This window comes from Calliphora vicina, chromosome 3 (assembly GCF_958450345.1).
Source record: "Calliphora vicina chromosome 3, idCalVici1.1, whole genome shotgun sequence".
In the NCBI taxonomy this organism is placed as follows: domain Eukaryota; kingdom Metazoa; phylum Arthropoda; class Insecta; order Diptera; family Calliphoridae; genus Calliphora; species Calliphora vicina.
Window position 1 is genome coordinate 110,252,684 of NC_088782.1, and position 12,685 is coordinate 110,265,368.

Below are 12,685 nucleotides of genomic sequence, written 5' to 3' on the forward strand. Positions count from 1 at the left end.
CTAATATACAAGAAACTCACACTCGTTCTTATCTCCAGGACTCAAAATATCGGTTTTATATTTATAAATACACTACTCTCAACATTCATGATGGAGAATTTCTCAATCTGCTTCAGAAAATTTGGTAACTGCTCAGATCACTAACTGTAAAACAACCTTATCAACACAATATTGTTGCAGCTTTGAATTAATCCAAATTATCTATGTGAGAATCTATTCGTGCACCGTACATCAGATCACGTTGGTTTCCCATCACGTACGCACAAAGTATACAGAGGCGACACGGCAAAAAAAATATATTTGTCTCTTTCGCTCGAAACAATTTCAACTGGTTTGGTTTTGTGCTTATTTATATAGTTGTTTGTTTTAACGCACTGTCTGTATTAAACCGCAAATTTGTTTTTTCTTTCTATCGAAACAATTTCAAAAAAAGCTAATTTTAGTGTTTTTGAACTGTCAAATTTGACACCTCTGTATAGTTTGTGACGTACGTTGGTTTCCCAAGTACCTAGTTAAGAGAAAAGCATTGATTGAGTTCAGTTACAGAAATCAAATTATGGAAACATAAAAATTACTGCTTCACAAGAAAGAATTATCTTACTTTCCCACTCCTAGCCTCTTTTAAAACCTGGTTTTGATATACAGAATATCGTTCTAATGACAACTGAATCTACGCTCTGGAAATATCCGATTACCACTCGGCCAAACCGAAAATTTTTTACTCATGAAAGAAATCTCGACAACAGTGGAATTGTTCCGACCCTTTATAGGGTCGGAAAATTATATTGTGGACAAACTTATATATACCCTTCTCACGAAGGTGAAGGGTATAAAAAGCTCTCGTTGATACTCGCATGGGCAAAGTAACAACAGTTGGGATCACATTGTTCCTAGTTCCAATAGACTAAAATTGTATATGTATATTCGCCAGTAGTGGCGCAAGAGTCATTCAATGATCCTAAGATTGAAACAACCTGCTGACAACTCAATGCCTCTTACGGACTTTGGTTGGTTGTTTAAAGTATTAATGATTTCCAGACGGGTATATATGTAGGCATGGTTCAAAGATAATACGTGGTGAGGACTCTAGGGCGTTGAACTTCGGATAAAGACTGCATTCCGTCTTCCAGATAAAGCTTATATAACTTGTAATTTCAGGCTGAAGGACTTATTGGGAGCATGAAGGATGAAGGCTGAAGGACTTATTGGGAGCATTGACATCTTTGTTAACATCCAGGAAGCACTAGGGTGCCCCGATAGACCAGTCGATAGTGTGCTGAACTATTAAACTGAGGGTTGCGGGATCGATTCCCGCCAGAGACTCTGGGTGTAACTGCAGACAAGCAAAATACTTATAAAATAATAAAATAAATAAAAAATACTTCTTTCATTCAAATACATCTTCTGCTTAAGTCTGCCAGTTTAAGGCCGTCTATCTGACGGCCTTAGATATCCCTTAGATATCCCATAGATATCACAGATGCGTAATTTGCCTCAATATCACTTGGACTACTATAATTATAATTTAAATCTTCAGATACTATTTTTTGGAAGTTTAAAGCATACAAATTCAAACGATTTAATTTTTGAAATGAATTACTAAAAAACCCCCCAGATAATTAGAAGATAGCTTAAAATGGATACATTTAGGATTGCCTGTGAAATGTGGCTTCAATGCAAAGAGGAATTCATTAATAATAGAGACCGAAAGGACTTTTTGAGGCTAATAGCAAATAGTGTTATTAGGAAATTTGGACGATCGGTGATCCTCTAGTTCTCACATTCGATAGCATCTAACCCTCTTTGCAGGGCTCTTTTTTGGAAAGAGGTGTGTACAACAGAGCCTCTTAGCATTTTATATATTCCGTGAAACTAATTGTTTAGTATAATTTAAACCTACCTTTTGCATTCCATAACAAAAAATTAAAAACTTTTCAAATTTTTTTTCTTTCTGTTTTTATGATTTATTTATTTTATGTATATTTTATAATTAATATACGTGGAATATGCCTTATTCTGTTTTTTTTTGTAATTTTTTTTATACGATTTTAATTTTTGTTTTATTTTCTTTTACGTTTTAAATCTAATATATGCTTTTTGTTGGTTTTATTATAATTTTTTCCAGTGTATAAGCTAAAATATATGTAGTAGTATATATATTGGCTTAAAATATTTAATAATATTACATGTATTATTACTTTCTAAATATAAAGTAATATTTTGTTGCTTTTTTTATTATTATAATTATAAATTACTTTTGTTTTTCTTAATAATTTTGTGTAATTTATTATTATTATTTTATTAAATTTTCCTCAAAATTTGTATTTAATGCAGCACAATAATTTATTTTTGCATTAAGGCACTGAAGCAAGAATTTTGTGCAAACTAAAAACACAGGAGAAGAAACACAAAATCAAAATTGGAATTATAATAAAATGATATACATATATTAAACATAAATAAAAATTATGTAATTGAAGTATTTTTTGTTTTTTGTAGTTTTGATCCCAGCAACAAAATTTTGCTTTATTTTTTATAAATTTACAACTAAAAACTAAGTTATAATAATATACACAAAAAATTTATAGATAATACACAATTACAATTATAATCACAAAAAAATTATATGTTTGTTGTTTGTCTCTAATAAAACTAAATAAAATATACATAAAATTACAATTTAGGGAAATAGACACATATACATATGTACATACATACATATATTAAATTATATTTAATTTTAAAAACTACTAAGGTAGCGAAAATAAAGTTGAACAAAACCACAGACTTATTGAGTTAACTTAAAGTTAGTTTTTATACTATTAGATTTTTATTTGCCGCAAATAAATATTTTTAAGTATTTCATACATACATTTAAGTGTGAAAATAAACATTTACAGTGAATTAAATACAGAAAAGAGCACCATTGATTTACAAACTATTGCATCGGAAAATGCAATAATGCTGGTGTTTAGTATTAAATGCAAATGGCAGTCAACATTTGCAAAAATATTTAAAAAAAACAATGGCGAGTTTAGTGTTTGATGCAAATTGTTGCAGCTTTTTTTTGCAATCCAACAACGAAATATACATTGTAATGTATATTGCTCTCTTTCTCTCTTTTCAATATGGCGACATTAAAATAATAGAGAATGTGAAAGAAAATAAACAAAGAAAAACAATTGTTTGTTTATCATTGCAACCAAAGTAAATTAATTTACTTTGATTGCAACATTGAAAATAGTTTAGCTTTTTTTAATGTACATTGCTCTCATTCTCTCTTTTCAATATGGCGACAATTAACATAATAGAGAAAGTGAAAGAAAATATATAAAGAAAAACAATTGTTTGTTTGTCATTGCAATATTCAAAATGGTTTAGCTTTTTTTCAATGTTTATTAATCTAATTCTCTCTTTTCAATATGGCGACATCAAGATAATGAAGAAAGTGCAAGAAATTAAACAAAGAAAAATCATTGTTTGTTGAGATGTTGCCATATTTTAGTGAGACAAACATTGTTTAAACAAAAGAAAATAAAAGTGCAATCGCAATTAAAAAACTGCATTTGCAAGCTTTTGCATTTTCAATGTTGCTAAACATCAATCAATTCACTGTAAATATTATTCGTAATTATTATTTCAATTATTTTGTTTCTTTCTATTTTTACTATAGGACGTATGTTGATGTATTAGATTTGTTTTCTTGTAAAAACTAATAAAAATTATAATATGTATATAAAAAAAAAAGAAAACCAAATGTTTAAATTTAAATTGAGTACATTTAGAGAATCATACATTAGTTATTAACTAAACAATTAATTTCTTTCATTTATATGCGTTTCATTTTTGTTTTTTTTTTGTAACGTAACGAACTACACCTTAAATATTTTGAAAATACGAAATAACTGCACTCCTTGTATTAATTAGTTTAAATTTTTTAAAAATCACAGAATATTTCTTGAAGAAATTTTATTAAATAGCCATTTTTTAAAGTGTAGTTCCTAAACTAATTATGGTATAGACAAATTTAAGGTCTATATAATTTTGTTTTTTTAATATTTTTTGTAGAACTTAATTAAATATTAATTTTGAATAGATTTTGTATTTTTTTTTTTTTTGTTAAATTTAATTTTTTTTTAAATTGAATAATTTGTTTGTTTCTTTTGCATCATATAATAATAACGACATTAAGAATTATGTATGTTTACTCACATATAGACTACATTACATGGTATGTATAAGAGTAATTAGAAATTAGAAGGGGTAGATTATTTTTTTGCCAGTGTATATAGTTAAAGTGTATTGAGTGATTTAGCTGGAAAAGGGAGTTTTACTAAAAGATTTTTTTAAACTCTTTTTCACAAAGAAACTATTAGATCATTTTAAATAGCCTGGAGTTTTAATAAAAATTCATTGTTAAAAATTTGTTTTTATGGAATGTCATTAATTAAGCATACTTATTAGTTAAACCTAGTTTAAACCTCAACTAATGTCTGTTTGAGATGTATATTTTTGTGATGTTTCTTTAAGAAAGTAACAAAATAAGAATGGAATGTAATTAATTATCAGTTAAACAAAGTTTAACATGAACTTTAGCCCCTAAATTGAAATGTAATTAAGCGTTAACTACTTATCAAGTTTAGGTTTTAGCCCCTAAATTGGAATGTTGTTGAGTTAAACATAGTTTAAACTTGAACTTTAGGAGAATATCCAGTTTTAGATGTCTTCATTGTTTTGTGATCGAGCTGGATCATGTATAGCCTAGAGATTTCAGCTCTGCAAATAGATAGGCCTAGATTTCGAAATGTTATAACTTATTAAACATAGTTAAATTCAACACGACTTCTATCTTTCAACAAATATACAACTGAAAGTTATATTAGTCCAATTTTCATGTAGAGTGTTTGCATAAATTGAGTAAATAATTTTTTTTTAAATAACAATTTTCGTTCGACAGCTTGCGATCCACAAAACATTCTTTTATATCAAATGCATCTCGTCTGAAAAGGGCGTTTGGTAATGTAATTTTTAAAAAATTAACGGTTCTTAAACATGAATTAATTAAAGTTTAACTAACAGCTCAAAAACTAATCTAAAATAACAGTTGAGGAGCCGCAGAACAAAAGGTACTTTTTCGAATTTTTTTACAAATTGATTTTTTGATATTTTTATGATATTTGAGTTGAAATCTTCTAGAAAAAAAATCAATTTCCCAAAATTTTAAAATTTTCAAAAAAGTACCTTTTTTTCTGAGGCTCTTCATTTATCGTTCATAAACAACTAGTTAAAATAGTTTCGTATTTAATAAATAATACTAATAAAATATGTTGCCTGAAAAGACAGGCGGACTTTTTATTACACAGGTATCTACGAAAGTTGTTTATTTATAAAACGCGAGAATCCTGGATAAATTGATTGTTTTTAATAGCTTGATAAGTTAAATTTAGTTGGGTTTAAATAAACAGCTCTTAAGCGAAGTTTAACAGCTTAGAATAACACAATAATAAATTAATAGTTTCTTAACCACGAGATTAAATAATTTCCAGTTTAATAAACAAAGTTTAAATAACATTTCAAAATCAGTACCAAATACAGTGATGTCGTATATTTAGAACCAAATAAATTCAAGCTGGATGCAAGGGTCAATTCAAGCAAATTCTAATAAAATTATAATTTTTTTATATATAGAGAGATTAATATTCTCCATTTATAAACAAAATTAATTAATTGACTCTTAAGCGAAGTTTAACTAACAGCTTAAAATATAACATTAACAATTAATAGTCCCTTAACCACGAGTAAATCTAGTTTCGAGTTTAATAAACAAAGTTTAAATAACATTTCAAAATCAAAACCAAAATTCGCTAATATTTGTTTAAATTTGCCACTGCATCCGCCTTGTATTAACTCGCCTTAACAAAAACGAACTAGAAAGCTTCATAAACTGCTAAATATTTGTGGATAAAAATATCAATTGAAATCTAGACTACAAATAAAGTTTCGAAAGAATTATTTCTTAATTCAATGTTCAGCATTAAATTAAATTTGTTCTCTTAACCATTTCAATTAAGAATTCATAATGAATTAATTCCTGGGCATAATTCCTTAATAATTCAAACGTCTTAAATTCATTTCTTTAAGAATTCATTCTTTATAGAAGTAATTCATTACACAGGTCAAAAGCAAAAAAAAGGCTGCACTAACCACTATATAGATTTGATGCAAAATTTTTGAATTCTATGGTTAGATTTTTAAAAATTTTTTTTTTTTCGAAAATTGTGAATTTTTTTTAGATGTTTCTCCACATAATTTATGATAACTCAAAAAGGGTTAGCCCGATATTATTGAAGTAAACTTAGAAAAGTTCAAATTTAAATAACCTTTAATCTGTTTATATATTGTGTTTTAATCGGCTCAGTAGTTTCGGAGTTATAATAAAAAATGGAAGCAAGAAATATATTTTTTATGTGAAAATAACAAATTTTTGTGTTTTAAAAAACACATGAAAAATCGAAAACGGCAGAAATTGTTTAGATTTATTGCTTTATCTTAAAGCCACATGTAATAGAAATAAAATGAGATATCGATCATAAAAATCGATGGATTATTTTCGAATTTATTCACAATTAAGTGAATTCGCTCATTTTTACAAAATTTATCTTTTTTGTTTGATATTCATAAAATTGAGTAATTAATGTTGTTCTTTTGATTGATTGAATGTTGAAAACATTTTCCCCATGCTATGTACAAATTTTTACATATATATTGCGTTTTAATCGGCTCAGTAGTTTCGGAGTTATAATAACAAATTGAAGCAAAAAATATATTTTTTATTTAAAAATATCCAATTTTTTTTGTTTTAAAAAAATCATGAAAAATCGAAAACGGCAGAAATTGTTTAGATTTATTGCTTTATCTTAAAGCCACATGTAATAGAAATAAAATGAGATATCGATCATAAAAATCGATGGATTATTTTCGAATTTATTCACAATTAAGTGAATTCGCTTAATTTCAGAAAATTGTATGTGCGTACAAGCGTGTACTTTGAGTGTAAATTTTACATGTGTTTTGTTATTGTAACAAAAATGTTAACAAAAACAAAACACATGTAAAATGTACACATAAATGTAGTAAATTGCTAAGCCGGATCGGGCAGCTTGTTTGTATTAAATATGGAATGACTAATATACTAAATACTTTTATATTTAATATAAAAAGGAATGTCAATTTGGAATTTCAGCTAAATCACAACAATACACATTTAAAAGAAAAGGCACCTTTCTCCTCTTCAAGGTTAAATTTACTTAAAAACTGTTACTTTATGTAACAAATTTTAAAATTTAACCCCAATAGATGGGAAAAATGTGCCTATACTAAGTCTCACTTAAAATTTATGTTTGAGTGGGTGCATAAAACCAGTAAATGTATGGCAACACTGCAAAAACTCTGCAAAGGGTTTGGCATCACCGTTAAAAATCTGCAGTAGTGATGCCAACGCTAAACTTTTATTATTTTGCAGTGTTGCAAATTACTGCTTTTACGCACTTATCCCCTGGTTACTTATGATGAGAGTGAGTGCATAATTATAAAGTAGATAACATATAGAGAATATAATATAACATTAATTAAATAAATTAATTTACTAAGTAATTATGTTTTTGTATTGTATTTTTTTCTTGTTTGTTTTTCTTTTGTTGTTGAGTATATCAATATAATATACTTATGTAAGTATTTTTTGTAGTTGTAAGTTGTTTATTAAAGTGTATTTGTGTTTGTAAAACAAACATCATGGCAAAATATATAAAGTTTTTTTCCCAAAATTTTAGAGTTTAGACTGAGTTTAAACGCAAAAAAATAGAAAAATCAAACTCTAAAACTTCAGCCTTAATAAAGAAAAGCTGTAAAGTTCTTTTAATTTTATAATTTTTTTTTAAGGACCTAAACCATATTTATAGCCCCATCTTTATCATATGTGGGTATTGAAATAATATCGCTTTTATTGTGGCGATTTTTTGCGCTATTTGCTAATTGTTTTTGTTTAAAGGAAGCATTATTAGAATCTCTTACTAGCTGGTTATGTGATGACTTTTTCTTACTAAACGATGGCTGCCTGGTTGTTGCTATTGCTGTTGTGGTGGTGGTGGCTGTTGATGATGAAACGGTTGGCAAATCATATGAGACATCTTCATCATCACCCGATTCAGCCTCACTAGATTCGGATGTTTCCGAATCTGTTGTGGTTGTCGTCGTTGTTGTGGATAATTTAGAGCTGGTGTGATGATGATGGTGGTGATGATGCTGCTGATTGCCTGTTATATTTGTATTATTAGCTGCTATTTTCATTTTTTGTAAGGCTTCTGGCATATCGGGATTACTTTCGAGTGTGGAATGTTGACTGGATGGTGAATGACTATATTCGGAAGTATTTTCTTCGTCTGATATAATGATGGCATTACGTTTTTGTATTGAGACTTTTTGTGTGATGGGTGTTTTGTAGCAACGTCGGGCTCGCATGCCTCGTCCAATGGGTAGGCGGCCGATACTAAAAATAAAATGAGGAAATATTAAGTCAATAAAAATGCAGTGATATCTGAATAATTTTTATGATAAAGTGTCTTCCATTAGGGACTTCCGAACTTGGACATTTTATAGAGACCATATTGTTGAAGCCACATCTGTCATTTAATCAGTTTGTTTTGCCAAATCACCATAAATGGCTATAGCTGTTCACCTATGAAAATAGGCGCTACGAACTAAGTCCCCAATGAACAAAGTCCCCAAACCGCAAATGAATTAAGGCCCCAAAATTTCATATAGAAAAAACCATCAACGAAATTTAGGGACTTAGTTCATTTTTTGGGGATTTATTTCATTTCTAAAATAGGCTACGCTCAGAAAAGTTGTTTTGCATTGTTGGCCTTCGGCCGGACACAAAGGTTTCTTCATCTGGGTTGTATCAAAAATTGGCTTTGCTCAGAGAAGTTGTTTAGCATTGCGCATTCTGGTCGAAGCCGGTTTTTGTTACACCCCAGAGGAGAAAACCTTTGCACCCGGCCGAAGGCCTGCAATGCAAAAAGTTTTTAGTTGCGATGACGGTTTCTTTTTCATTTTTGTTGGGGGTTTAGTTCCTTTGGTTGGGGATTTATTTCATTTAGAACTTTTGGGTTTTAATTCATTTGTGGTTTGGGGACTTTGTTCGTAGTGCCATGAAAATAGGTGTTCTGTTCGCGCTTCACCCATTTGACGTTGAGGACCATTACTGGATGAATGGGTACCAATCTACGGTTTTTCAGCTGGCAGCCTAATCGGTCCATATTTCTTTGATAACGACCACGCCGTCAATGATCACCAACTTCTTTTGGCCTGAATTATATGATATGGACACCAACGACATGGGGTTTCAACAGGATGGCGTTACACAGCTGATGCCACAGTGGATATTTTGTACTTCGAGGTGATGTGAACTGGCCATCGAGTTCGTGAGATTTGACCCCTTTAGACTTCTTCCTGTGAGGTTTTCTTAAGTCGCAGTACTATACAAATAAGACACAAATAACAGTGGCCCTCAAATTCAAGAGCCATGGCATCGGTCAAATTCAGTCAGATTTATTCGCCAGAGTCACGGAAAATTTTACGTTTCAAAATAAAAAAAAAAAATAAAAACCTACCTTCGTCTCCTTAATGAATAATTATAATCGGTATCCTCGCCCTCCTCGTCGGACCAGCTGTCCTCGCATATTTCCTCATTCGATTCCAAACCATTGGCATTTAAAACATTACCCACCAAATCGCTGCCACCACCACTCACCTGCTGGCGCATGGAATTCCGATGTACACTAGAACAACGCGATAAGCGAGGAGTACGTAAATCAACCGCATCATCTGTAGTATCGCGACCCGCCAAACATTCCGAATTGCCATTTTCTGTACTGACCGCGGAGTTGTGTAAGACCGTTGTGGTGGTGTTGGAGTGGGAGCATGTTTGATTTTGATTGTTGGACGCGGTGGTAGTGATGTTAGTGTTTGTGTTGTTGGTGGTGATGCTGTTGCTATTACTGTTGTTCGATGTTATGGTCGTTGAGTGCATGGACAGACGATTCTCATTGATGAGTTCAATAACTTTACGGCCCAGCCGTTCGAGATTTTCATTGTCACTACAACAACCGGTTATGTCGAGACGTTCATTGCTATTCATGACATCATCAAGCAACTGATCGGGACTAGAGCAGGCATCCTGAAATGTTAGATCGCTAGTGGTCAATGAGTTGCCATTGGGGCTAGTGGGCGTCATGGTCATGGGCGATGTACTATATTGCATTTGATTTTGCAGTCGTTGTTCCATCAGCTGTTGTGCCGTTTGAGGCTCAGCCACCTGTTGTCTGGCGTTTCGTTGTACTGTCTGCGGTACATCAATGGGTTGTGATGTGACGGTATGTTGTGGGCAGTGATGTTCCAGAACCATTGAGATATCACGCGATGGACAGCCAGCACTTGGGCTTATGTCCGTCTCACTAACATCCATGGCATCCGTTTGAGTCTCAGTGTCAACCAGTTTGACTTTACGATTTTCCGGTTCACTTTGATAGCGTCTATCCCGACAAGGACTGTATTTGGGGGTGGCGGCAAATGTACCGGAGCCAACTCTTCGATGTCTGGATTTTTTAGCTTTTTGTGAGGTGACACAATAGGATTTGGGTTGAGACGATGAACTATCTAATTGAGCATAGAGAGTACATTTGACGGGACTCTGGAAATGTGGGAAAAATTAATATAGTTAGTTAGTTTGGGTGGGTGTAATTTAAGGAGAAAATACCTCTGGTGTAGTTTCAGGATCTGGTGTGGCTGAAGACTGTTGTTGAGTTTGCTGTTGCTGCTGCTGCTGGTGTGTTGATGTAGATGCTGTTATCATCAAGGGAGGGCCATTGAGTCTTCGTCGATAATACTGCATTTTACGTAAAGTAGTGCCAAAACGTCGGGAGGGTTTATAGCCGGGTAATTTTTTCTCTCGCCTAAAAGTAAACAGAATAATTAATAAATCTCCACTGATGGCCTAAGGTAAATTATTTACAAGTTAAACTTGGAAGTTTTCTTTCCAAAACAAAGATATAATACTTTTCAATATCTCACTATTTCAAGTCTTCCGACTTCACCTGCTAAATTGTCTAGCTACTTACTCTGCAATCTCTTTTTCCTTTTCCTGCAATTGTGACATACATTCGCTCAACTCCAAATACAAACGATTCGTTTTCTCCAATTTATCCTCGTACACCATGCGTATATCCTGAGCATGTCGCCACTCTGCCGTACGCCGCCTTATCAAGTCCTGCTCAAACTTATGAATACTGGTGCCATTCTGGGTCATCTCTTTCATGTGAGATCTTACCTCTTCCTTCCACGAACGTTGCGTTTCGAAATATTGTTTTTCGGTTTTGCGCAACAGCTCGGGACCGGCAATTTCTAAATGCGATAAAATTTGTCTAAACGAGGGACGGTTACGGGGTTTGGTATTCCAACACAACTTCACCAACAGCTTAAAGCCATCTGGACAACTGGAGGGTATGGGCAGTTTCAGGGAATTATTGCCCACACCCCAAATAATGGCCGATGAATCAACATCTTTGTAGGGTATTTCACACGTTAACATTTCCCAAAGCACCACGCCATACGACCAAATGTCCACCTTCTCTGAGCACGGCTCATTGCGTATAACTTCGGGGGCCATCCAGGCCACGGTGCCGGCAAAACTCATTTTCGTACTAATCTCATTCCATTCGCGGCTGGTGCCAAAATCACTTATTTTAACAATTTCATTTGTACTTATAAGAATGCTTTAAGGGATAAATTTTAATAAAATTAATTAAACAATTAAATTTTAGAAATATTTTAGATTTGTACATACTTAGGGCTCTTTAAATCTCGATGTATTATTTTGTGAGAATGAAGATATTGCATACCCACTGCTATTTGTTTCGACCAGGAAACTAGGCGGGACGGCAACATGACTTCTTCTTCCTTGAGTATATTTTGTAATGGACCATAAGGACAAAATTCCATAATAATACAATATACTGGCGATTGTGTGCAAACACCTCTGTTAAATTGTAAAACAAAGACATTAATAAATGAGGTATTGTCTTAATTAAAATATAAAAGAACTCACTTAAATTTGATTATATTCTCATGATCTAATTTTCTTAAATGCTTGATATCCGTCTCTTTGACATCTTTCACTTTCTTAACTGCCACAATTTCATTTTTCAATTTACCACTAAACACCGCCCCCTGAGCCCCACTGCCCAGCCACTCCAAGTCGCTGATGTGTTCAAATGGTATTTCCCAATCTTCGGCTTTTTGATGTTTTATTTCTATAACACCAGCCTTGCCTATGAACGACAATACTGGTTTCATACAACCGAGCAGACCATACATCCAGCCGATCGGCTTGTCGGGATGTCCGAATGTGCCACTATTCGGTGGCCATCTGTGTTGGCAGGTATTTTCAGCACTACTGTCACTGCAATCGACTACGACATTTGTGTGGGGCTGGTGTTGATGCTGATGTGTGATTTCGGGCTTATAGGGCAGATCTGTGGGACCACCAAGACCTAGGTGACCGAGCTCATCCTGGATACAGGCAATACTGGAAATATGGCAAGGAAAATAATAGAGTTTAGTATGTGTT

The 12,685-nt window shown here is 32.3% G+C and overlaps 1 protein-coding gene across 2 annotated transcripts in view; it reads right to left on the reverse strand.

The window, feature by feature from the left end:
* Nucleotides 1–1,939: 1,939 nt before the first annotated feature.
* Nucleotides 1,940–12,685, reverse strand: part of wnd (wallenda) — a 52,442-nt gene continuing 41,696 nt past the window's right edge. For both annotated transcript variants that reach the window (XM_065504129.1, XM_065504130.1), the window contains 6 exons: nucleotides 12,164–12,643; nucleotides 11,903–12,094; nucleotides 11,178–11,831; nucleotides 10,817–11,012; nucleotides 9,672–10,750; nucleotides 1,940–8,545 (listed from right to left, as the gene is read on the reverse strand). In XM_065504129.1, the coding sequence (XP_065360201.1) occupies nucleotides 7,942–8,545; nucleotides 9,672–10,750; nucleotides 10,817–11,012; nucleotides 11,178–11,831; nucleotides 11,903–12,094; nucleotides 12,164–12,643 (3,205 nt within the window). In that variant the 3' untranslated portion in view covers nucleotides 1,940–7,941. The remainder of the gene's footprint in view (nucleotides 8,546–9,671; nucleotides 10,751–10,816; nucleotides 11,013–11,177; nucleotides 11,832–11,902; nucleotides 12,095–12,163; nucleotides 12,644–12,685) is intronic.